Below are 25,301 nucleotides of genomic sequence, written 5' to 3' on the forward strand. Positions count from 1 at the left end.
CTCCCGCTCTCACCGAGCCGGGGGGGCCCGCGCTTTTAGCCGGGACGTTCATACAGTCACACGTCCAGGTGCCGAGGCTCAGCCAGCGCCGGCAGCTGCCGGGCGTGCGGTACAGCGGTGGTAGCGATCCCTCTGGAGAGCTGGCTGTGCCCTTCTGCGAGGGAATCGTTACCAGCCGTCTTGGTCAAGGTGCTCACCGCAAATACTCGGGTCCTTTTTTGTTACTGGAAACGGGCGTGCTGTGCCGTTGTGTCCAAGGCAAGCCTCCTTCTGCGAGGCACTGTGGAAGCTGCTGACATCCCCGTCCTCTCCCCTTTCCTCGCTGGAGAGGCTGGCAGAGCTCAGGCAGGGAGCCCCGTGGAGTTGCTGCCGTCCAGCTCTCAATACGAACAAAGCCATGGTCATAGAAGAGCATGGGCCAGTCCCTTCTGGCAATGACATTTGCTTCTCTGGGCAGAGGTCTTGTTGGTGCAACAAACTGTAGAGATCAGAGCAGCTTCTTCTGGTTTCTATTTTATTTTTTGAGAGTTGATGTACAAAGCCAGTACATATATTGGTTTTTGTACTCATTTTTCTGAGCAGTGGCTTCACTCAGCTGTGCTGAAAAGCATTAACCTAATACTGCTGAGTCTTAGGGAGAGAAAATAAAATGAAGTACCTGAACCAAGTAATTTTTGAAAACTGTGGCCTTTATGTTTGTCAGCTTGTAAAGCAGTGAACATTGAAGTTCTCTGAAGTTCTTAGTTTGAAACTTCGTTTTTCTCCTTTGACTGTTCCCACTTGCTTGGTGTTCACCGTAGCTTTATAATTGTCATCCGTGGCCGCATTAACCTCTCCTGAAGTCGGACAGGCCTCAGCAGATTTTCACTATTACTGTAATCATTGTTCACATGCTCCTTTTTTGTCTCAAAAAAAAAGATGCAATTAATTATATAATTGCAAATATATTGCTTACCTGTGTGCTTATATATAAAATTAGGGAATGCTTTTCATGAATTCCTATGTGATGTCTTAAATTTACAGAAGAGGGACACAGAGGTGCTTTGCGGTGGCTTAGATTTCCATCAGCAAATGGTTTAGCAGACAATGCAGCAATGGCATTTCATAATGCTTTTGAGTTTTATGTTATTAAATAATTTTTACTGTTTGATGTTTGTGTTTAGTAGCATGCATTCAACTTACAAAAAAAACCCCCCCGCATTCTTGATGTGAAGTGCTTTTTGTTCTTTTTTGCTTGCTTGATGATGATATATGCTTTTCTAGGGGCTGGCAAGGTTTGATTGCATATGGATGTCATTCTCTTGTGCTGATAGTTGATGCCAATACTGCTCAGACTTTACAGGTTTTGGAAAGACACAAAGCTAGTGTTGTCAAGGTGAGACGTACATGTTTTAAGGTATATTACTTGATTCTGGCATATATATTATTTTTCTAAATCACTGTAAATACTTGACAATATATTGCACTTGATTTTCCCATAAAATCTGTTGTAAAATACCCCTCTTTTACATGATCTCTTTTATAGGTAAATCAAACCATACATGCTGAAATTTGAGCTGAGGTTGATGGTATACCTTTATAGAAGGTATAGAATATATAGAAACAGTTGGTAGTGTTATAGAACACAGAAATGTTTCTAAGACAGCTCTTAACATAACAGAATTTCAAATGAATATTACAAAATATCAAATGAATCTCCTTGTTGATGCCCTTGCTGATCTTTCCTGTTGTGGGGGTAACCAGTGCACCATTTGACCAGTTACTTCTGGTCTAACAGTTTTTACTTCTGTTCTTACCTATAGAAAATGAACAATAGCAGACAAAACCGAACATTATTTTAGCAATAAAAATGGATAAAATTTAAGCATAAGTGTAGGGTACCTGTACTTTCCTTTGAAGGTCCTTGACTTGAAATTGCAGAGAGTTTGGCTTTGGGTCAAGTGTGGAACAGTATGTATTTCTTTGATGCATCATTTCTTTGACTGTGGAGAATGACAGATTGAGTCAGGGTTTAGGAGAATGTTTGGCTGGCAGATATAATGGTTGATAGTCCTTAGCTCAAAGGCTATATTAGAAGGCAGTCAGTAATTTATGAAGAAAAACAGATTTTTAGATAGGGGGATTTTGGTGTTTTTTGTAGTAAAAGAAAAAGTTTGAATGTGCCTTCTGGAAATTACACGCTATTTTTTCCCATGTGTATTTTTCTTTAAATAGACGACCTTCATATAGATACACAAATATCAGATATGGCCACTCTGGTATTTTAAAATTAAACACAATTATTTTGTCTTTGGGTTTGATAATTTACTGACTTCTGTTCTGAAGTTCTGTTCTGTTCATGTTCTGATGATGTCTTTCTGCACACTGAAAAGCTTCAATTTTTTAGTGAGTGGTTTTGAAACTTCAGTATATTCAGTAGCTACACAGGTGGTGGTGTTTATGTATCTTTATATAGGATAATGTATTTCTGTGTTACAGAGTCCAATTAAGTGTGCTTTTTTTAATAATAATAAATAAACTGTTCAAATCCTGGGTGAAAATATTGGGTAGGGCAAAACTGATACAGATCCATACAAGATCTTGGCCAAGAGCCATACAGGTAATGACATTGTAGCTTTTAAAAATAGGAATTAGTTTTGCTTGATTAGAGAGAATTTTGAAACTGCCTGGAAAAAAGGAAGGTAGAAGGGTGAGTTTTCAAAATAGATACTTTACATTGTTTTTTGAGACTTGTGTGCTGTGACATGTTTAAAAATAATGTTAAAATGTCAGAAAGGACTGAAATCTGATTTCTTCCAGCATGTTTATATACTTGCCCAAATCTTTCAGTGAATTTTGAGGATTCTCAGAGTTGCCCAAACATTGCTGTCAACTTAGAGCTTGTGCCGCTGTTATGAACAGTCTCTTTGGTGACAAATGTGAGGCAACTTATCTGACTCAGTAAGGAGAGGTTATTTCTCAGTTATCTCAGAGCAAAGGTGTGTACACGACAGCAACCACAGAGTAAGCAGCACTCTGTGAATTAATACTGTTGCTTGCCTTTTGGCAACTTGGTTGGGTAAGCATACCCTTAGCCTCAGTTGTCTTCAGGCTGCCCTTTAAAGTGAACAAATCAATTCCAATGTCTATAATTGTGTAAAAAAAAATAAGTGGTACGGAGGTGGCAGCTATAATGATGACTCTGCTTTAAATTTCCACTTAGCTTAGATAATAACTTGTAGCAAAATTAGTTTTTGATCCATGTAATGATAGCATTTTAATGTGCTTCAGTTACATTCACTAGCATTAAGAAGTAACCTTATTTCACTAGGAAGCCAAATGCTGAAGTCCAAATAGTTTTTATATAATTTATAAGATAATTTTTTAAAACCACTGTCTGGTGCTTTATTAATAGAAATAGACTGTACAAAAATGACTAATTTATGAGGAGGAAGAATGAAGAGAAATTCTGTTCTGCTTTAAGAAGTAGACATTATATGAGAAATTATGAGGCCATGATCATTGCAGATACCTTTACGTGCATTTGTAAGAAATTTTGTTCAATTCCTAACTGACTTCTTTTTTTGTTTGTAAATGCTGAGAGTGTAAATAAGCTGGCGGGGATCTGTAAGAAGTCTGCTGTGTATATCTGACTTAAACTCTTTGTAGTAGAGGCTCACACCAGCAAACTCAGTCTACAGGGGATCTTCTCCCCCAAACCCCACGCTTCAGATTTGAAAAATTTCAAAATACACCACTATCTGCAATAAAAAAAACAAAGAGAAAAGCGATTGTTTCATAATCCTTCCGCAGTCTGTTTAACTATTTTTCTTTAAATACTTCCTGGCCTTTGGCTGTCATAACTATGTCTGGAACAGGTAATGGTTTCAGTGAAAATGGATCTATGTTAGTTGTCCTGTTTAACTTTTAAATACTTCCTGGCCTTTGGCTGTCATAACTATGTCTTATGTCTGATTTTTTTTGTACCTTTACAAAGAGTACTTGAAAGAGTACTCTTACAAAAGAAAATGTAATTACAGCAACAATTTTTCTCATTGAAGATTGAAATATCATTCTGATAACTTTGTACGGAGTGGATTATGTCTGATTTTTTTTTTGTACCTTTACAAAGAGTACTTGAAAGAGTACTTTTACAAAAGAAAATGTAATTACAGCAACAATTTTTCTCATTGAAGATTGAAATATCATTTGTGTCTGTTCTGATATGTTAATAAACAGTGATAGTAAGGTTCTTCAAATCAAGTGGGATAGACTGTGAAAATTAAAAAAAACTTCATCTCTGGTTCTTGCTTCTGACCAATCCTGCTGTATTTTGAAGTCAGGGTAGAGAGGCAGTGACCAGTATAGTAAGAAAATAATTTATTTTAGCAGAGGGATCAGCTCATGTGTGGGGACTTTGTTGGAGCAGTGTGACTACAATGAGAAAAGAGGGCTTACGGTGTTAGAGAGCTGCATGAACTCTGGTTGAGGCTGATTGTGTTAAAGGTCTCCTTTTTGTTGTTCATAACTTGGTGACAGCTCCTCCCTTAGGAAATGATGTTTTCCAGACTTGGAATTTGCTTCAAAGTAGCATATATTTAACTGAGGAAGAAATAGCTTTGCAAGTTTCTAGAATTACTTTTTTCAATAGCTACATACTTACGTGCAGGTATCCTCATGGGTAGGTTTTTTTTGAACAGCAGGAATCAGGAATTGCAAAACTGGAATTTGTAGGTAGAGGAGACTCTCCTAAGAATTCTTTGTTATTCTGGTAGAAACACACTTTGGGTTTATAGCTAGAGCTCTCTGAAGATTGCTTGCTGTGCACGTGTAATGTTTGTTTAATTTGTTCAGCTAGGCTTTTGAGGTACATCCTGGTCACACCTCTGAGAGGGGTAGCACAAAGGTGGCTACAGTGTTCTGAATGCCATTATAAATCTAATTCATGTTGCAAAGTTAGTGGTGTCTAATGATAATTCTATTTCTGTTTTTTCTAATGTCATGCTTTCAGTATCTGCAAAAAGTGTTCTGTTTGGCCTCACCCTTTCACTGTCAGGTACTGTGACAGCACACAGCTAGCTAGCTATGGCGACATTTTTGTAGTAGGTAAACTCCCATTACCTTAGCGTTAAGATTTCTTTATTCTGTTAGTGTCTTCAGTCTCTCTTAGGGGCAGAAGTTTGCCTTTAAAGATAGCAAAACAAGTCCATATTGAGTAGGTAAGGAAGAAGTCAGTGTTATCTCCTTACAATCTCGGGAGACTTGTAGGCAGAATGTTTCAAATTTCAAGACACATATTTTTCGTAAGTATCGCCAACTTGCAAGCCCATGCAGCTTGAAATCCCAAACCAGAAAGTGGTATGTGGAAATCAGTGGTGGCAAGATGCTGAAAAGGACCAAAAAGATAGCAAATGTCAGCAATGACCTGACATGAGACAACATACAGATGAAAGACTAACCTACCTTCCTCTCCAATATCATAATATATTTGACAGATTAGGAAAATGGCATGTTTTAGGATGTGTGTAAAAGTTGGATGGTAAATTTTCAACTTTCATGTGTTTGGAAGTCAGTGGCTATAGGTTTGTAGATGCCCACAGAACCTTAAACATTGCCATTTAGTTTCTTCTAAATATTTGAGTAAACTTTTTATATACATAGCATATATTTATGGATTTGTTGTAGTTGCCTTCAGGAACAAGAATTAGTGATTTATGTAATTTAAAAATACCAACCATGCAGTCATGCAGCACAGTTGCAACATACCTTAAATTTGCACAACTGATGGTAGCTTAAAGGTATGCTTACACAGATGCTATTAACATTAACTGTTACTATGCTTTTTTGTTGAGTTGTTTATTATTTGTTTATCCATATGAAGTATGGTGTCTTTGTTATATATGTTTGCCTCCTTTGACCAATTTTCATCTATATCTTCAGGTTAAGTGGGCTAAAGAAAATTACCATCACAATATTGGCTCTCCATATTCTTTACGTTTAGCTTCTGCTGATGTTACTGGAAAAATAATTGTATGGGATGTGGCAACAGGAACAGCTCGTTGTGAAATACAAGAACATGCAAAACCAATTCAAGGTAATGATAGTGCATGATGTTTGTATGGAAGTTATTTTATGGAGCATTGTGTACAAATCCATCACCTAGGTTTTGCAAACTATGCTCAGTTCTGCCATTGAATTTTACTGTTGGCATTACTAGCCTTCTCTGTGTTTGTCTACTCATTTTCTGTGTAAACGTAAGACTTACTGTCTCCGAGAGGGATGCTGTGAGATTTAATTCATTGTGGTAATTTTTTCCAGGATCTTCTGAAAAAAGTTACAGTCTATTTTTATTAATGTTATCGATTGAAACAATAATATTTACAGTGTCAAGTACATCTTCCTGCTTTTGAATTGGAGATGTAGTGCAGTTTGCATTGCACCTGAATGTTAATGTCATCTATAGTGGTTAGTACTTTAACAGTATTACATTGCTGTAAGTTAAGAGTTTTGATTGTGCACATATACTTTGGCAATTATTTAGATAGTTCATTATATAGCTACTTCTGATCAAACATACTAGCATGATAACATACATTTGCAATGTAACTAGAGAGAGAAGGGTTTTTTTGAGCATCTATGCAGTTGTCTGATTCATAGGAGCAGGGAGGCTTTTCTATGCATATATAGCAATATTAAGATGTGAAAAGTGAAATGGAGAAGGGACAAGATATTGTGTAAATTTTAGCATTGAAGACAGTTGTGAATAAAGTAGGTTTTACATATGGTTGGAGTTAGCAGTAGGAAGTCTTGAAACTGAGTGTGCCACATTTGAATTAGGTTTCAAGTGTAATTAAGTGGACATAAATGGTAAGGATTAACACAAACAGTCGAGAGAGAGCAAATTTTGAAATGGTATAAATAACTGGTTTTGGCTTTCATTTAGGAAGACAGTTTAACAGTGGTATTTGCTGCTTTTTATTCTGTTCTGTGGGTGGTAGCCCAGTGCAGCTGGGAAGGTCTGAAAAATACCCGATAAACTCTACCTGAACAGTTCTGTGCAGCTGGATGTTTGAAGACTCTTTATCCCATTACCAGAAAAAAATCATGATCTCATTCAGGGATTTCACAAGTCTCTGCGGGGAAGTAAAAAACAAAAGCAAGAACCAACCAACCAACCAAAATCCCACAAAAAAACCCAAACAAACAAACAAAAAGCCTGGAGAAAGGAGCTATGTATTTATGATGTTGTAAGGTATAGAAGATTTATGTTTGCTTGTGCTAGAGGCAGAAATGTTTAGAAGCCTGGCATAGAGATCAGTACTATCTTAATTGGTCTGATGAAGGATAGAGAACAGAAAATGTAGCCACTGGCCAGATACAACACAATTAAGAGAATATATTGGAAAGGAATAATTAAGTGTCTTTTTCCTTGCTTCTTTTTGTGCTCATTTATTAGTAAGGTATCATCCATCAAATGCTCCCTTTCATTAGTTAGCATCTTGTACTTCATCAATGAAAAAGTTAAGGTAGTGGTTAGAACTCAGAAAAGGGAATCAAAAGATCTAGACTTCATTCCTTGTTGCATCACACACACTCAATATAATTTTTACTATTGCTTTAATTGGTGCAGTTTGTAGTTGATAGTAGTACTTTCCTACTATTGTAAAACTTGTGTTTTTTTGTTCTAATTACTTGTGGTAGGCACCTTTCTGTCTGTCGGAACCACTCCTAACAGAACTGACCAGGAGCTGGCTGGAGCACTGGAATCTGGTTAGCTTTGTGGCTGCGTTCCTGTGGCTGGTCTGCTTCCAGTGCCTGAGCTGATGCTGTGAGTGGACTGCTTCCAGCATCGGACTGGGTCTTTCAGAATTAGCTGGGAGGGATAACTCTGCAAGTACAGCAGCATCTACATGCTCTGCTGCATGTTCTGGATTTCTGTTTATTGCTACTGTTGTCCTCACTGGCAATATGTCTACAAATTATTTCTGAAGTAAAATTTAGAACATGGGTTTTTTCCCCCACACGAGAAACTACCATAATGAGTTTCTAAGAATAATTTATAGTTTATTTGGACTATTTTAAAAACTTGTGATGAGGCATGTGTTATACCTGGTTTTTATTTTGAATTCTATTATATGAAAGCCCACTTATGAAATTAGGTTGGTTGGTTTTTGTTATTATTACGTTTTTGTAAATCCTGTGAAAGTAGATACAATATTGTAAGTCTGTAAGTGGGACATTGAAAATTTATTCTATTGACTGCAATTAATTTTATTAGTTTTATTTCTTTTTTTGTGTGTGTGTTATAAACTGTGTTTTATTTACTCCTGACACCGATTCACTGCATGTTTGGCAGAGTTTTGACTATGCCATTTGAAGATTTCTCCAGGTTTTCAGACCCAATGAAGGCTTTCCAATCTGCTGGCCAAGAAAAAAAAGTTAATAAGCAACAGAATTAAAATTCTGTTCCATCCTTAGTCCCTGGTTTGATTCAGCAATAACCTCTAACAAAAGCAGGTTCTCTTCCTTTCCATCTGTTTCAGAGGCCTCTGGCTGTTTTTTACAAGCCTGTGGAAAATGGTGCAAATACAGAGATCGAGCAGCAGGGTGATCTGCTGGTTCTCTGTGTGTTATCTGCAAGAGCTTTCTAGGATAACAGCTGGAGCCTCACTGTTTCAATGAGGAGAAAAGTGGTGCTTCAGTATAAGGCACTCTTCTTTATTTGATCCAAACTCTGCGTTCACCTGGGAAGGAGTTAACCATTTGTTAACTTACAGTGTAACTGATTAGGACACACAGGGCTGCATATTTTTTTTCTCTGAAACCCAGTGAGAAGCACTTATCAACTCTGAAAAAGCTGAATTGATAAAACAGAAGAATGGCTGAGGAAGGAGGTTTTTTTGACATCTTAATATATATATATATGCTGTAGAGAAGCTGTGACTTGGTGAGGTTATGCAGTGAGTGGTAGGAGCTGGACTGGGGGGACTTCATCCATTGCCTGCCTGACCCATTCTATTGTCTAAAACTCTGCCCCATGGAGCATGCAGGTAATTCTAATACAGCTCCTTTCTAGTAACTGAGGTCAGTCTCTGTTCTTATTGACAGAAAACAGTCTTTTGTGTCCATTTATCTTGAATGTTTAAATGATGCCCAGCTGTGATGATTGGCAGCCATACCTCTTCAGATTGACCTTAGCATTTAAGTACTGTACTTGTATTCTTGATTGTGTGTTACAGGCAGTTTCATTTTACTCTTAAACTTAAGACTCTCTGTAAAATGCATTTGAAGTGGAGAAGACAGTTGTTTCCAGGTCCAGTACTGATATCATCTCAAATATTAATTTGGGATGGTGTATGGTTCATGGTGTCATCCCAGATATCAATTGGGATGTTGTATGGTTCTATTCATTTTGACTCTGCAGTAGTTCTGTACAGTACCGTATGTTGTTTCAGGTAGGAATTCACTGGATGAAAAGATCTGACTTCTTCAGATCGGATGTGGGTTGTGTGTATGTGTGTGGACACGTGTAACCCAGTGTATTGCTGCTTGTTAAAAACATAAATTCAGGCCGTAAAAGGAACTTATTTTTTTAGAATTGTGAAATAGAAACATCTTGTTACTAACAAGTCACTACTATTCGTTTCTTCAAAGACAAGGTATGACAGGAGAAAAATAGTTTTAAAATAGAACAAACTTCTTCTGAAAATTAATTTCACTGTTTGTTGTTCCTTCTTTCTTTTGACAGACATGCAGTGGTTGTGGAATCAAGATGCTTCTAGAGATTTACTGCTTGCTGTTCATCCACCTAACTATATTGTACTGTGGAATGCAGACACAGGCACCAAACTTTGGAAGAAAAGTTATGCTGAAAATATTCTGTCTTTTTCATTTGACCCCTTCGATCCATCACACTTAGCTTGTAAGTTTGCATGTATAAAACAGTGTGATGTGAATATGAGTGACCAGGAAAAATGTTAAACTAAAATGTTAATATTGAGATTGAAGTAATGGATTGGAGAGAATAATGTCAGTAATGCTAAGAAAAAGTCTCAAAACAAAGACGGGAGTCTTTGGTCAATGTGGAATCTTCTAAAACAAGATGCCATTGTGTGAGGGAAAAGGGGAAAAGTAGGCGTGAGTAGAGAAGTTAGAGATCTGAAAATAAATGTTTGAGACTTTATAAAGAAGGTGGAAAGCATGTAGATAGGGAGCTAGAGGAAGCCAAGTATAGAGAGCCCTGTTAAACTGACATAAAAAGCTATAAAAGGATGGATGCTGAGGGAGAATCCAGTGAGATGAGTAGACCAAGAATAAATGGTATTTTCAACAGAAAGGATTTTTTTTTAAAGGAATAGAGTGTGAGCATCAGTTTCAGAAGCAATTCAAATGTCAAGGGGGAAGTAATGCAGATTTATTGACATTTTAGCAGAAAGAAACTAAGAGAAATAAGAGTCACCATTTTATTCTTTAATTTAGCTTCATCACTTCTGATCTATGATGAGACAGTGCAGTTTCCAGGCTTTGTGGTGGGTTTTGGGTTGTTTTTTTTTTTTAATCTGCCATACCATTCAACCTAAAAAAAACCTTTTTTTTTGTATAAACATGTAGTAAAATCTTAGCTACATCTTTAGAGCTTAGCTGAATCTTTATGCTGCAACATAAATAATGTGAGTTAATGATTCTTTGAGCCATGCTCTGCATGAGAACAAAAAATTGTGATATAGCCAATGTGGGCAACCCTGCCTTCTATTTGTGTTGTGAAGCTTAAAGAAAAATAGTTGTTGGGAGAGAATAACTGTACTGAAGAAACAAGAGGTTTCTGCCAGTAATCCCCACACTGTTTTTTTTAGTACAGACTTAATTTTGAAAAACTGAGTTTTGTGGATATAGTTAATTGTAATGGACCATCTGCAGCTCTGTCAGTAGAAGGTGCCTGTTGTCTAGAATTATGAGTTTTCTACCTAATACAGTGTTATTAAAGTTATTAACATTTCTCCCCACCAAAATTTCATTAAAATGGAACACCACAATCAAATTGCAGATTGTATTTTGCTATAATAAAAATTGTTTTTCTTGGTACAGTGCTCACCAGTGAAGGAATAGTGTTCATCTCCGACTTCTCTCCTTCCAAAGCTCCTGCCAGCTCAGGGAAAAAAGTTTACATCTCTAGTCCTCATTCCAGTCCTTCTCATAAGCTGGCTGCTGCTACGGGGGCCAAAAAGGCCCTTGATAAAGTAAAAATCTTAATCAGTAACGAAAAACCAAGGTAGGTTGCAAATATTTCTTCTCAGATAATGTTTTGTATACCTGTATATTTTATAGGTATAATTAGATTAAAGTCCGTAAGATAATTAGTTTTAAAAAAGAAAATTCATTGGGGTAGGCAGATGGTTGGATGTCCTATATGAGGACATTATGTAAGGGTATAACACTGACAGTCATTCATCCAGTTCTCTTCATAAAAACAGCCATATCATCCCAGTATGTTTTACATAAGTTAATGACATAATGTTCTCCCTTTGCTAACAGATTTTCATGCAGGTGTAAATTCAGAAAAATCTTTCTTAGGGGGAAAAAAAAAAGATGAAAATGGGCTAACGTAATTCATTTCAATTGTGGAATGAGAAGGGATATAGTAAGAGAATAAAAATTCTGTAAGTACTGATACCTGAGAAGAGTTGTCATTCTGGTGTTGTACATGATACTGCAGTAGAAGGCATTTTTTAGGTTAATAGTGTATAAATAAAATTAGAATTTATACATTTGTCTATTTTCTGACCTTTTAAAACTAAAGCTGTTGCATTTTTAGAAATTTTTTTTTTTTTTTTTAGAAATTCTCTAAGCCACTTTCTTTTGTGTGGTGTAATTCTTTTTTTCTTTTTGTACTTTCTGTTTGTGTAATAAAAGTATTTCTTGAGTGTCTAGCGAATTTGAGAACAAACTAATCGGACTGTATTGTCAGGTAGCAGTTGACACCAAAATTTAGTGCAGATACAAAATTTATACTCTGTTTTAATAAGGTGTTTAAATTGCAAACTGGGGAGAAGACTTGATGATACTTCCTCTGGTAATCATGTAAGAAATTTTGATTTTTTTTTTTTTTTTTTTTTTTTTTTTTATGAAGTTAAAGGGCATGATCTTGTCATTTTGTGTTCCAAAATGCCTAATTTGTGCTGCATCGGACAGAACGCCTGATTTGCAAAGATTGAGACAGTACATACGCTGCTGCAGCCTTATGTATGCTCTATAATAACAGCAAATCAGCAAAGATACCATTTTTCTGCATTCTCCTGATTGCATTTTATGTTGTGTATGAATATTGCTAAGGGTATGTGTTGTGGTTTAACCCAGCAGGCAGCTAAACACCATACAGCCGTTCGCTCACTCCTCTCCCCACCCCCAGCAGGATCGGGGAGAGAGTCGGGAAGAACAAAAGTAAAATTTGTGGGTTGAGATAAAGACAGTTTAATAGGACAGGAAAGGAAGGGAAAATAATAATAATGATAAAAGAATATACAACATAAGTGATGCACAATGCAATTGCTCACCACCCGCTGACCGATGCCCAGCCAGTTCCTGAGCAGTGGTCATCAGCCCCCCGCCAACTCCCCCCAGTTTATGTACTGAGCATGACATTGTATGGTATGGAATATCCCTTTGGCCAGTTTGGGTCAGCTGTCCTGGCTGTGCCCCCTCCCAGCTTCTCGCTGGCAGGGCATGGGAAGCTGAAAAAGTCCTTGACCAGTGTAAGTGCTACTTAGCAACAACTAAAACATCAGTGTGTTATCAGCGTTATTCTCATCCTAAATCCAAAACACAGCACTGTACCAGCTACTAGGAAGAAAATTAACTCTATCCCAGCTGAAACCAGGACAGTGTGATAGTCTTCTCTTTTCTCCCTCCTTTTCCATCCAGAACACCCGAAAATGCTAGAATGGGAAAAGAGGAAGAAAAAAATTGTAGCAGCAATGGTTTGTCTGGTTTTATATTAGTTTAGGGAAACGTTGAGGAAAGAGGAGCAGGAGATTGTCAGGAAAAGTGGTTGCAGAGAAAAGGTGAATAATACTCCTGAAGCAAGGAATGAGATGCAAGAACAGTGTAAGGGGATTTAGTGTGTGTGGTAGAATGAGGAGAAACAAAACCCTTCAAAGGGATGATATATTAAATCAGTTAAGCAACCTTCAAACCTGAGCACAGTATGAGGATGATTTTCTTCGATGTGACTTAAATACAGGTCATTGGATTACATGTACCTAATGAACCTTTTTACCTTCCGGCCTATCTCCTGTTAACAATCAATGAGATGACGAATGTTCCTGCTCTTTGCTACTTTCTCTGAGTTTGAAGACTAGTATTCTAGATAAGCTAGTTCTGTTCATTTCAAAATAAAGTAATATGCATAATCATATAAAAATTGAAGTAAGCAGTATGTTTAAGAGTAATTTCCCATGAATACCAGTAAATGTCATGGCAGCTAGCACTGTTCATAATTGAATTGCTTTGTATTTGAGATGTGCAAGAATTACCCTTGTTCCATTTGAATTACATGTTATTTTAAAAATTACTCTATAATCTTATTTAGACAGAAGTCAACAGAGTGTGTGTCTTTTGAAGGTCAGTGATGCTTTGCACTGCTGTACCAAGTAAATCAAAATCTACAGTTCCCTAGTGATCAAAATAGGAATACTTGAAAAAAAGCAGCTGCAAGAAAATTTATATTGTTAATTTTATTTTGAACTTGAAGTATTTGTTGATACTGAACTCAATTAAAGTTTATGTCTGATGTTTTACAGTGCTGAATCTGTAACACTCAACGACTGTCTTCAGTTGTCATATTTGCCTTCCAAAAGAAATTACCAACTAAAACATCAGTGTGTTATCAGCGTTATTCTCATCCTAAATCCAAAACACAGCACTGTACCAGCTACTAGGAAGAAAATTAACTCTATCCCAGCTGAAACCAGGACAGTGTGATAGTCTTCTCTTTTCTCCCTCCTTTTCCATCCAGAACACCCGAAAATGCTAGAATGGGAAAAGAGGAAGAAAAAAATTGTAGCAGCAATGGTTTGTCTGGTTTTATATTAGTTTAGGGAAACGTTGAGGAAAGAGGAGCAGGAGATTGTCAGGAAAAGTGGTTGCAGAGAAAAGGTGAATAATACTCCTGAAGCAAGGAATGAGATGCAAGAACAGTGTAAGGGGATTTAGTGTGTGTGGTAGAATGAGGAGAAACAAAACCCTTCAAAGGGATGATATATTAAATCAGTTAAGCAACCTTCAAACCTGAGCACAGTATGAGGATGATTTTCTTCGATGTGACTTAAATACAGGTCATTGGATTACATGTACCTAATGAACCTTTTTACCTTCCGGCCTATCTCCTGTTAACAATCAATGAGATGACGAATGTTCCTGCTCTTTGCTACTTTCTCTGAGTTTGAAGACTAGTATTCTAGATAAGCTAGTTCTGTTCATTTCAAAATAAAGTAATATGCATAATCATATAAAAATTGAAGTAAGCAGTATGTTTAAGAGTAATTTCCCATGAATACCAGTAAATGTCATGGCAGCTAGCACTGTTCATAATTGAATTGCTTTGTATTTGAGATGTGCAAGAATTACCCTTGTTCCATTTGAATTACATGTTATTTTAAAAATTACTCTATAATCTTATTTAGACAGAAGTCAACAGAGTGTGTGTCTTTTGAAGGTCAGTGATGCTTTGCACTGCTGTACCAAGTAAATCAAAATCTACAGTTCCCTAGTGATCAAAATAGGAATACTTGAAAAAAAGCAGCTGCAAGAAAATTTATATTGTTAATTTTATTTTGAACTTGAAATATTTGTTGATACTGAACTCAATTAAAGTTTATGTCTGATGTTTTACAGTGCTGAATCTGTAACACTCAACGACTGTCTTCAGTTGTCATATTTGCCTTCCAAAAGAAATTACATGCTGTTATTGTATCCCAGAGAAATTTTAATTCTTGACTTGGAAGTGAATCAGACAGTGGGTGTGATTGCAATTGAAAGAACAGGTGTGCCTTTCCTACAGGTAATGAAAACTTGGTTGGTTTCTATCATTGTAACAGTTTATTAAGGTCATATGTAAGTTCATGACTCAGCGATAGCTGTGTTTTGATTAATTCTAGAGGATAAAAGAAGTTAGCTCACCACAGGGAAAAATGTCCTCTGAACCAAGTATTGTTTAATTTTCTGAAGTCTGCAGCAAACCCACTTCGCTTTGTGGTGATAGAAAAGTTACCGGTGTGGAAACAGTGCTGTGGAAGAAGGACATTTCATTCTCTGGCAGATAAGCTGTTTATAGAGAAATTACTACTAGTTCTGTGAGCATCTGCCTTTTCTTAATTAGACAGCTAAGTCGAGTCCGAGGTCTTATTGAAGCATCTTTTTTCTCCTGAAATCATGAAATCTGATACCAAAAAAGAAAGTGTTGGGTTTTTTTAAAGCGATAGCTAAAAAGAATATATACGAGTACGTCAATGTTTTTTAAAAAAAACAAACAAACAAACCCTAAACTATCAACCAATTCAAACAAAAACATTCAATGAATTTCTCAAATTAATTTACTTCCTTAGTCACAAGTACTGTAGCTAAAGAAATTCACTGAAGTGTTGCATTATTGGTAATATTTTTAGTGACTTGCTTATACATCAGAAATTGTATGTTCATTTGCAAGTGTACTTTGCAAAGGATAAAATTTTGATAACCCAATATAACATGGTGTCTCTTTACCTAGGTAATTCCTTGTTTTCAACGTGATGGGTTATTTTGCCTGCATGAAAATGGTTGTATAACTTTAAGAGTTCGCAGATCTAACTGCAGTATAACTGGAACTCCAAATGAAGAGCCAGGTAAGTTTTGTGTCAAATACGTCCAGAAATGAACTTTGAGGCATTTTAACTAATACTTTAACACCAATATTAACCATCATGCCTCATACAGGATGGTGAATTACAGCACTTCTAGTGGGTTTTTTTTATCTTATACATTAAATTTAAATTAAAATTTATGCTGCATTCTTACCAAATTGTTTTTGACTTCCTGATATTTAGTGCAAAATAAGACACTAATATCCTGAAAATCCCTTTATCACTAAATAATACTTTAATTATGAAGTGGCTTAACAGTCACATATACAAGAAAGTTTTAGATAAAAGATGATTAGTTTGTTCTTTTTATCTTTAAGAAAAAACATTTTTCAGACAAACACAAGGTTTTGGAAGTCATTTGGTCAATTGGAAGAATTGATTTTAGAACTAAGACATGGGCTTAAATTTACATTAAAATCTAAATCATTAAACCTTTGTCTCTTTTATGAAACGTTACTAAGAATGGCTTTTTAAATATAATGGAGGAGACTGGAAAAAAAGAACGGAAAACATAGTTCTGTAAATGTAAATAAGTGATTTTTTTTTTTTCCCCCGTTAGATTTTTGTTTATTTGTTTTGGTTTGGGCAGTTTGGTAATTTCTAGTGAGCTACAACATTACTTGCTTCCAGGTTTACCAATAAACCAAATGAGTTTTGGATTGTGGAGAGCAGATGCACTTTCCCCCCAGATATGCAACGGTAATTTTTTAGATTTTGCAAGATTCAAGTAGAGTAAGATATCTTAAAGTAAAAGTTACATTTTGGAGAACTTTTCAGAGCTGTATTGTATACAGCAAGATCAATGGTATATAGTTTTTGATTATTTTTCCTAATTGTTGCACAGGAAGCATGTGGATTTCAACCAAAGAGCTCAGTCATTCTGCAAATTTACCTCTATTGATTGATTACATCATATGTTTTCCATTCTAATTGTTTGTCCTCTGTGGGACATTGATGTTACAGATCCAGACCCAGTTCAGGAGCTGATTTATGATTTAAGAAGTCAGTGTGATGCAATCAGAGTTACAAAAACAGTTCGACCCTTCAGTATGGTGTGTTGCCCAGTGAATGAGAATTCTGCAGCTCTCATAGTCAGTGATGGCAGGGTAATGATCTGGGAATTAAAATCCAGTATTTCTGGCAGAAATATGCGTAACAGGTAATGGGATTTATTTTTCTTGTCAAAGCTTCCATCTGTTACATTTATAAGTGGCGTGTAGTATTTAATTATATTCTAAAAGCAACAGTGATGTCCTTGTGTGTATGGTAGTGTGACGTGCTATACATGTGTATGAATGAAAGGAAGAGGAACAAAATATATCATCCACATAGATTAGTTCCCCTACTTTGGGGAAGTGAAGGAACTGTATTTACTCTTCTTTCTTTGAAAAATAGTTCCATACTAAGTGGTTGGAATAAAGAAACAAAAGATAGGAATGAATATTCACATTATTTTGGGGGAACATTTTCTTCTCATTTGGCTTTCTGCAGACTATATAATTTTCTTCAGGAATGAATCCCTCACTTTAATCACATGAAAGGACTGCAAAATGATTCTGCAAAGGACTACATTTTTAGTAGGGGAAAGGTTTTCTGTTAGAATTGTGTGAATTTGACACAGAGCAATATAAGACTGCACAGCAGGTGGCTGGAATACGATGGTATAAACAATATTTTTATATCAAAGCCTTTAGAGTTTTATTTTTAGAGACTGCTCAAAATCTACTATATGAAGTAGTACAGTTCTTTAAACATTCAGTGTATTAAGGTAATTCTGCTGCAATAAACCTTTAAAGTACTATTGAATAAAATAAATAACGTACTGCCATGAGACAAATACAGAATTCTTAGTATACTGTTAAATGTCAGAAGTACCAGATTTTCAACATAGATCCTTTTGTTGCTCATCTGTGATTTAATGTTTTTATTCTTGGTGTTCTCAAAAACAGTTAGATGGATTCTTTGTGATGCATATCCAAGAGAGCTGTTTAGGATCCATATGTTGCTGGGTTTTACTTCTTGGATTCTTAGGCTCATTTCTAAAACATTGGTTTTTGTCATTATTATATAACCAGGAAAAATGTAATAATAATATAAGAACCACTGAGCCTAGAGGATTCTGGATATGGTTGGATTGTACTGAAAAGTAAAGCATATTTCTAGTTGGCTCAGAGTCTCTAATGGATTTTGAAGGAGTCTTCCTCCATTAGCTCTTGATCTTGCTGGATTTGATGGTCCTAATTAAAATTTGAACTCAAAGTCTGTTAAAGTGAGATTTTAAAGAAAAAGGCTTTGTACATGCCTTAAACTGCATTTTTGTGTACAGCTAGGTGCAGTCACTAGTCTTTGGTCTTTGCTTATGATATAGACTGGTCCTCAGCCCAGCAAGATCCAATTGCGAAGGCTGCAGGGGCTGTTTGAGTCCCTTTTAGATGGAGATTGTGGTGGAACCCAGTCACAGTCATTGGGGAAAAAATAACACAAAAAACTGATGCATAGATATCTCACAAGACTGTAAACGTAGGTATTACTGTAAGTTTCTGCTGTAGTTTTGTATATACAAAGGCAATCCTGTTTTGTATGTTTAGGTGAAAGGCAGTGCTTCAGTTACAGGTTTTGTCATCTGGAACCTATGTAAGAAGTTTATATAGGTTAGTGAAAACTGTTCCCCAAGTTTGGGAATCTGTTCTTAAATGTCAAAATATTCATGATTGTTCCTTAACTGTATTCATTAGCATAGCTCTACATATTAATACACAATATATTTAAAAGCTTCCATTCAATGCTTAGGTATACTTCAGAACAAAGGATATATCTGTCTGTTTTTCTGTTACTTGTAAATATCTCTGTAAGGAAGATGAAAGTTGTTTTAAATTTTGTACATTTCTGTGTGCATTATTTCCTGGTACAGTTGTTCATGGAAGCTGATGTTGGGAATAATCTTCTCAAAATATTCTGCAAGTAATAAGTGGTAGGAATACTGAAAGAACAACCTGGGGAAAAAGCAAATTTGAGGACCTAAGTCAACAGGCGATCCAGTTTGTATTAGGAACTTGTTTTCATTTCTTTTACAGCAGTTCAAGTGCATCACCTTTGTATTCCCCAGTCTCATTCTGTGGAATTCCTGTAGGAGCATTCCAAAATAAAATTCCAGACCTCTCCTTAGACAACATGATTGGTAAGAATTTCTTTCACTATTATTACTGCTACTCATTTCTAGAATTTTTGAATCATTGTATATCTTAGCCTACTTTAGAACTACATATGTTAGAATTATTTTCTATGCAATTTAAATAGCAATTCTGAAAGAAAAGAATTCCTGTTTGCTAAATAAATTATCAAATTAATCTTTTTGAGGATTTTATGTTGAGGACCAATGTTCAAAGTTCATTGTCACTGAGAAAAAAAGTAATTTGAAATGGAATTTGGCCAAAACACTTTTATTTTTAAAAAGTAATCTTAAACAGATGAAGACATTTTAAACTACCCTTGAATTCTGGAGGAAGACTGAAAGGGTTGCACTTTTTTTTTTTTCTCTTCCTTCCTTCTTTTTTTTTTTTTTTTCTTTTTTGTGTTAGGAAAGAAAGCCAGTATTGGAGAAATTACCTGAAGTGCAGTCTTCTAAAAAGTTTTATCATACAGAGTTCAACACGAAGGAATGCCTCTTTAAATAAACATTGCTAATATGTATGTTAGTTTATTTGTGATTTTTATTTTATAAACTCCTGTGTCTGATAACTTTCCATAACATCTCAGATTAAGATTTAATACTAACAAGATTTTTAATTTTTAAGCAGGGCAAAGCACAGTTGCTGGAGAAGAACAATTAAAAAGTTCTTTTCTGCAAGAAGTGCACCTCAAATTTCTGCTGACTGGACTTCTTTCAGGACTTCCTTTGCCTCCGTTTGCTATCCGCATGTGCCCACCTCTTACAACAAAAAATATTAAACAGTATGAGCCAATCCTTGCGGTTGGTAAGTATCTTGAATAGTTTATTGGTTGCTCTGAAAATAATATATTCTAGATTAAATATAAGTATAGTTACTAATACAGAAAAAAATCTATTTTTTAATCCTGTGTAACTAATCACAAATAGCGACCCTTGTATTAGTTTGCATCCATGATAGTCTTTGGATTCTTTTTTTCCTGCCTTGGGTTTAAGTAATGCTACCTGAAAAATTGCAGTATATTAGCAAGTTTGTGTTTATCCTTTCATTTACTATGATATTGGTCTGTTGATACACTCAGTGTTTTACATGCTGCTCTCACTCCATTCTAAACATCAATAAATATGGAATTCTGCAGCGCTGCATTCCTAGAATAAGTAAATAAACTTAACAGAGGCTGTACTTTTGTTCTGATGTAAGTACCTAAAAATACACTTAAAGCACGTTATTTTTCTGAATGAATCCATTCTGTCTTATTGCAAATGTAATTAACCTCATCTAGATATTAGAATAGTTGCCAGTGAGCACCTGATTTATTAACTCTGAGTTCTCCCTATTTAAATCTGATTTTTCTGGCATGCTCTTTCAGACCACATCAGGGATTTCACAGTGTATCCATACAGGCTGCTGTCTTTCTCTGCAGTCAGCGGACTGGAACAGTAGACACAGAGATGCTGTAATTTAAAGATTGTAGTAGGTTGTAAAATTAGACCTCCAGATTTGGGTTGTTCAAACGTGCTCTTGATGTATCTAAGATATCAGTTGATTCTGGGCTGCCCTGTCAAGTCTGTGCCTGTCACAAGTCAGACTTGGGAGATTTTTGTAATTCTTAAGGTTAGCTGTGCTAGAGAGCCTTCTTAGGTTTTTGGATGGGGCGGGGGGGGGTACAGCGAAGGTGAATGTTATGCAGGAGCTTACGAAGAGGATCTCACTCCAGTAATGAAAATGCCATAATAAAGCATGTATGTATGTGTGCAGTTCTCATTATACTTATATTATTACTGAGCTAAAAGTACCGTCAATAGTTGTGCTCTAAAATGTAGGCAAGCTGTCATTCCATGATGTGATGCTACCAAAACGTAACTTTTGATTTTATATAAGCTGTAGCTGTTAAAACAGGTGAAATATAAAGATTAGGAAAATAATAGGTAGGTATAAAGTGCATTTACAGCAAGGTCTGCAGCATTTTAGACTTAAGATACCTGAATGGCTCTTTAGGTATCAATTGTTGCATTTAATAAAGTTGATATGAGTATAAAGAAAAAAGAGAAGAACAAGTAAGACTTCTCAGTGTCTAACAAAATTAACTTTTGTGTTTCAGAAGGTTTTTGATCTAATTGAAGCTAATAGCTGCTAAGTTTTGGTTTGTAATTTGAAAGAGGTCATTATTTCAGGGATGAGAAAGCAGAATTGCTTTAATGATTTGGTAAAATCTAGCCATGATTCTCCCCTGGGATTATTGGTGGATAACAGTTAATACTCTTCCTTGAGGCATTTACTCATCTTGAGTAATCAAAACAAAAAGAAACATTCCTTTCTCCTGCAAACATGGGGTATGTTGTGAAAATGCAAGAAGAATTAACAGATTTTCTGCAGGCTATACAAATAGCTTCAGGAAAATGTCTTGATCCAAATGGATTTCGCTGGCTGCAGAGAACCTTGGAGGGTTTAATATTTGGGATTTAAACACTAGAAGTCAAAATACCTTTTCTAAAATTGTAAAATATGATAGTTATAGGTGAAAAAAAAAAAGAGAGAAATAGCTGTAAATCCTGCATTTTCACTAAACTATGGAAGAGAAGAATAAAACTGGTCTATATTTTTTTTTTTTTAAATCACTTTTTATAGGTACAAGTAATGGCTCTGTCCTGGTGTTTCATCTTACAAGTGGACTCTTACATAAAGAGTTAAGCATCCATTCCTGTGAAGTCAAGTAAGATTTTAATTTTAATTCCTGCTATAATCCTTCTGGGAGACAAATACTAAAACATCTAACTAATGATGTACCAGCAATGTGGGTGTCTTGTTTCATTGTTAATGAAAGAAGAAACTCAAGAAAATCTGTTGAGTAGTCTACGCTAACAGTATCTTTGCTATGTATAAGCAGTAACACACTGACAGAGTGAAAATTACATTGAACTAAATATTTGAATTGTATCTGTAGCTGCTGATCTAGGATACGTATCAGCTACTTCCAGTTGCTTTAGTATATTGTAGTCTTATATATATATATATAAAGAAGTCTTTTTAGCACAAGAAACTTTATTACAATGTTATTTATATCAGTTGTGACTCACAGATTGTGTCCTTTGAAATAATTCTGCTTTATACACCAAGGTTTATTTCCTCTGATCTCTTGGGGCTGAAATTGCTATTGAGACAGTTCTAGCCCTAACTGAAGTCAAAATTTTTAATTTTATCTTCAAGACCAAATACAGGACTCGGTATTTATCCATCCTGAGTAAGGAACAGAGTAAGTTTTAAAGCTGTTACTGTGTGTTGGTGTGTACACAATGGCGTATCTTTTTTGGATAACTAATGGCAATGATATTCAAGATGGTGCTTGCTGGATACATAGTTCTAGATGGAAAATATTTATTTTCTAGATGGAAAATAAAGCATGGAAAATAAAACATTTGTTTTTAGCAGTAATAGTAGTGAAAATTTATATCAGAGTTGTGGCATGAAGCCTTTATCAGGCTAAGGTCTTCATTTTACTGTTCATTCTACAAAAAGGTAAGAAAAGTACAGGTGTCTGAGAATAGATAGCTCTAAGAATTCATTATGTAAACCTGCTTTGAATCTACCACTAAAATCATGTAAGTGTATTTACATTTGTGGTGTGAGTACTAGGCACTGTAAGCATAGAATTTCTGTTCTAAACCGTTTGAGGTTTTTGTTTCATACCATTAACTACTTACAAAATTATTTTCATTTTATGTTCTGTTACACAGCACAAGAGAATACTGCTTTTTTTCTCATTAAGGTGATTATAGAATTCAAAATTAAAAAAACTACTAACATTTCACAGATTAAAGAAAAAAAAAAAGAAGACGGGGAGACAGAAGGAAATATGCTTTTGAAAAAATATTTCTTTATCTTTTATTTAGGCTTCATGTATTATTGGAAGTATTGTTAGTTTGGGCTTTTCACTTTTCAAAGGCTTTGCAACTTTTTAAAAACTTTAAGAATACATTGTCTTTCTAGGAACTGTCCTTTCACAAATGGTATTTTTAGAACAAAATTAAAATGATTGTGAATTTTGTTTACTCATAAGCTGTTATCTTGGTAAGTCTTTTAAATATTTGTTTTAATTTCCTCAATCCCACTCTTGATGGTCTGAGTGACTTTCTACATAACTTTTACAAGTTCATGGGAATGCTTTAAGCAATATACAATAAGGCACAGGGATTTTTTTTTTAATTAATATTAATGGAGTGCAACAGTTTTTCTTTCAGTGGGTATTCTTACTTTACCTCTAAAATGCAGATAGATTGGATAATGCCTCTATTTCAGTTTTAGCTGAAAATACACCTTCAGGGAACACCATTATTTAAGTATGTAATTGAGAATACCCTGAAATGGTAACTCAAGGCCAGAAGAGTTTTCAGTGCCTTGTAGTTTAAGAAGAGAATGTAATAAAACTAAGGTCTTTGGAATGGCAACTGTCCTTTACATATCAACTGTGCTAAAATAATGGCCACTGAGTTGTTTAGGTGCTAGCAATTGACTTTTTTTTTATGTTAAAGTGTTCTTTTTTTAGAAGCTCCATATGTAGTCAAATGCTGTTGTTTTTTGAGTTTTTTAATTTATTTTTAAACTCTGCAGTTCTGTATTGTGGTTAGAAGTAGGGTGAATTGTTTCTCTGTCCTCTATTTAAGATAGCTCATACTTGTGAGTAACCTTGAATATTCATTTTGTCCGTGATTATTACTTAGCTATTTCAGTATTTGTTTAGAATTATGTGAGTAAATACTTTTCCTTTGAGTTTAACTTGGTTTTTATTAGGAGACCGAGGCAAGAAGCAGCAGAAATGCTTCAGAGCACACAGAGAGGAAAAGTGAATCAGGCTACTGCTAGAAGCATAAGTGAGGGAAAAAACAGAGGGAGACTATAGCATGTGTGCTGGCTGAAAGAAGCTGTGAGCAGGAGGTCAGTCTTTCTTTCTTCAGGATACAGAGAAATGCAATTAATTTATATTACTAAGAGGAATTAGAACAACCATGAAATAACTAAGTCTGATACCTGTTCTGTCTTCTAAATGGAACAATCTAAGCTACTGTGGTAAGATGGGAGATGATAATACATCTTCAATGCAGAAGAGAATGTAAAGACATGTAAAGAACTACAAGACGTAAATAAAATGCCTGCGATCTAGCTTCTAGTTCAGTGAAAGTCGTGCATTTGCAATGCCTCTCACTGCTACTTTTGCTTATTCTAATAGATAGGTAACTATAACCAGAGCAGTGTTTCTCTTTTTTTTTTTTTTTTTTTTCTGAAGTTCAGCAAGTTCAGGGTTGCAATAGCTTTAATTTTAAAAATTAAACTCACACTGACTGTAACAAGAATGTGTATGGCCTGCAGGCAAAATTTGGAAATTACTGCTTTACATTCAAGTTTTAGCAGTTGAATTTAATCTGACTCCCCTTTGGGACACTGCTTTGCAAACGTTCATCACGCCCTTAAAAAAACTTGCTGAAGTTCAGCAAGTTCAGGGTTGCAATAGCTTTAATTTTAAAAATTAAACTCACACTGACTGTAACAAGAATGTGTATGGCCTGCAGGCAAAATTTGGAAATTACTGCTTTACATTCAAGTTTTAGCAGTTGAATTTAATCTGACTCCCCTTTGGGACACTGCTTTGCAAACGTTCATCACGCCCTTAAAAAAACTTTCCTCACGTAGAGAAAGATGAATGAAAAATACCTACCACTTCTGTCATACAGCTGTTGGTGTCTAGATTTATTTCTGTGCATTAGTAAATACGCGTTGCCTGACAAGCATAAGTAGTGTTGCAATGAAATCCTGTGTATTTGGAATTGAATTCTGAAGTCACCATTACAGGATATACAATTCTCTTAGATGTACCATGTTCAGCACTTAATTGTAATTTCTTTTTCTTAGTCTTCCTCATCTTAAAAAGAAAAAGCTTGTTCCCTTGCTGACGTTCACTTTTGGACATGTAGACCATACAAATACTTCTGAAGTACAAGGAAGATTCTTTTTAAATAATAAAATTTGAGGCTAAGAGTATTTTCTGATAATATGATTAAGATAATATGATTTAGGGTAGGAAGGCTCTGCAGAGGGACCTGGACAGGCTGGATCGATGGGCTGAGGACAACTGTATGAGATTCAACAAGGCCAAGTGCCGGGTCCTGCACTTCGGCCACAACAACCCCATGCAGCGCTACAGGCTTGGGGAAGAGTGGCTGGAAAGCTGCCCAGCAGAGAAGGACCTGGGGGTGTTGGTCGACAGCCG

At 35.6% G+C, this 25,301-nt stretch overlaps 1 protein-coding gene across 1 annotated transcript in view; it reads left to right on the plus strand.

Moving 5' to 3' along the window:
- Positions 1–1,339: 1,339 nt before the first annotated feature.
- Positions 1,340–25,301, plus strand: part of WDR11 (WD repeat domain 11) — a 48,250-nt gene continuing 24,288 nt past the window's right edge. Inside the window, exons 1-10 of the mRNA XM_019471753.1 lie at positions 1,340–1,375; positions 5,920–6,073; positions 9,728–9,901; positions 11,065–11,248; positions 14,869–15,034; positions 15,740–15,854; positions 16,836–17,031; positions 18,947–19,050; positions 19,670–19,846; positions 21,668–21,752. Coding sequence (XP_019327298.1) covers positions 9,730–9,901; positions 11,065–11,248; positions 14,869–15,034; positions 15,740–15,854; positions 16,836–17,031; positions 18,947–19,050; positions 19,670–19,846; positions 21,668–21,752 — 1,199 coding nt within the window. The 5' untranslated portion in view covers positions 1,340–1,375; positions 5,920–6,073; positions 9,728–9,729. The remainder of the gene's footprint in view (positions 1,376–5,919; positions 6,074–9,727; positions 9,902–11,064; positions 11,249–14,868; positions 15,035–15,739; positions 15,855–16,835; positions 17,032–18,946; positions 19,051–19,669; positions 19,847–21,667; positions 21,753–25,301) is intronic.

Source organism: Aptenodytes forsteri, unplaced genomic scaffold (genome assembly GCF_000699145.1).
Source record: "Aptenodytes forsteri isolate BGI_AS27 unplaced genomic scaffold, ASM69914v1 Scaffold15, whole genome shotgun sequence".
NCBI classification, from domain to species: Eukaryota; Metazoa; Chordata; class Aves; order Sphenisciformes; family Spheniscidae; genus Aptenodytes; species Aptenodytes forsteri.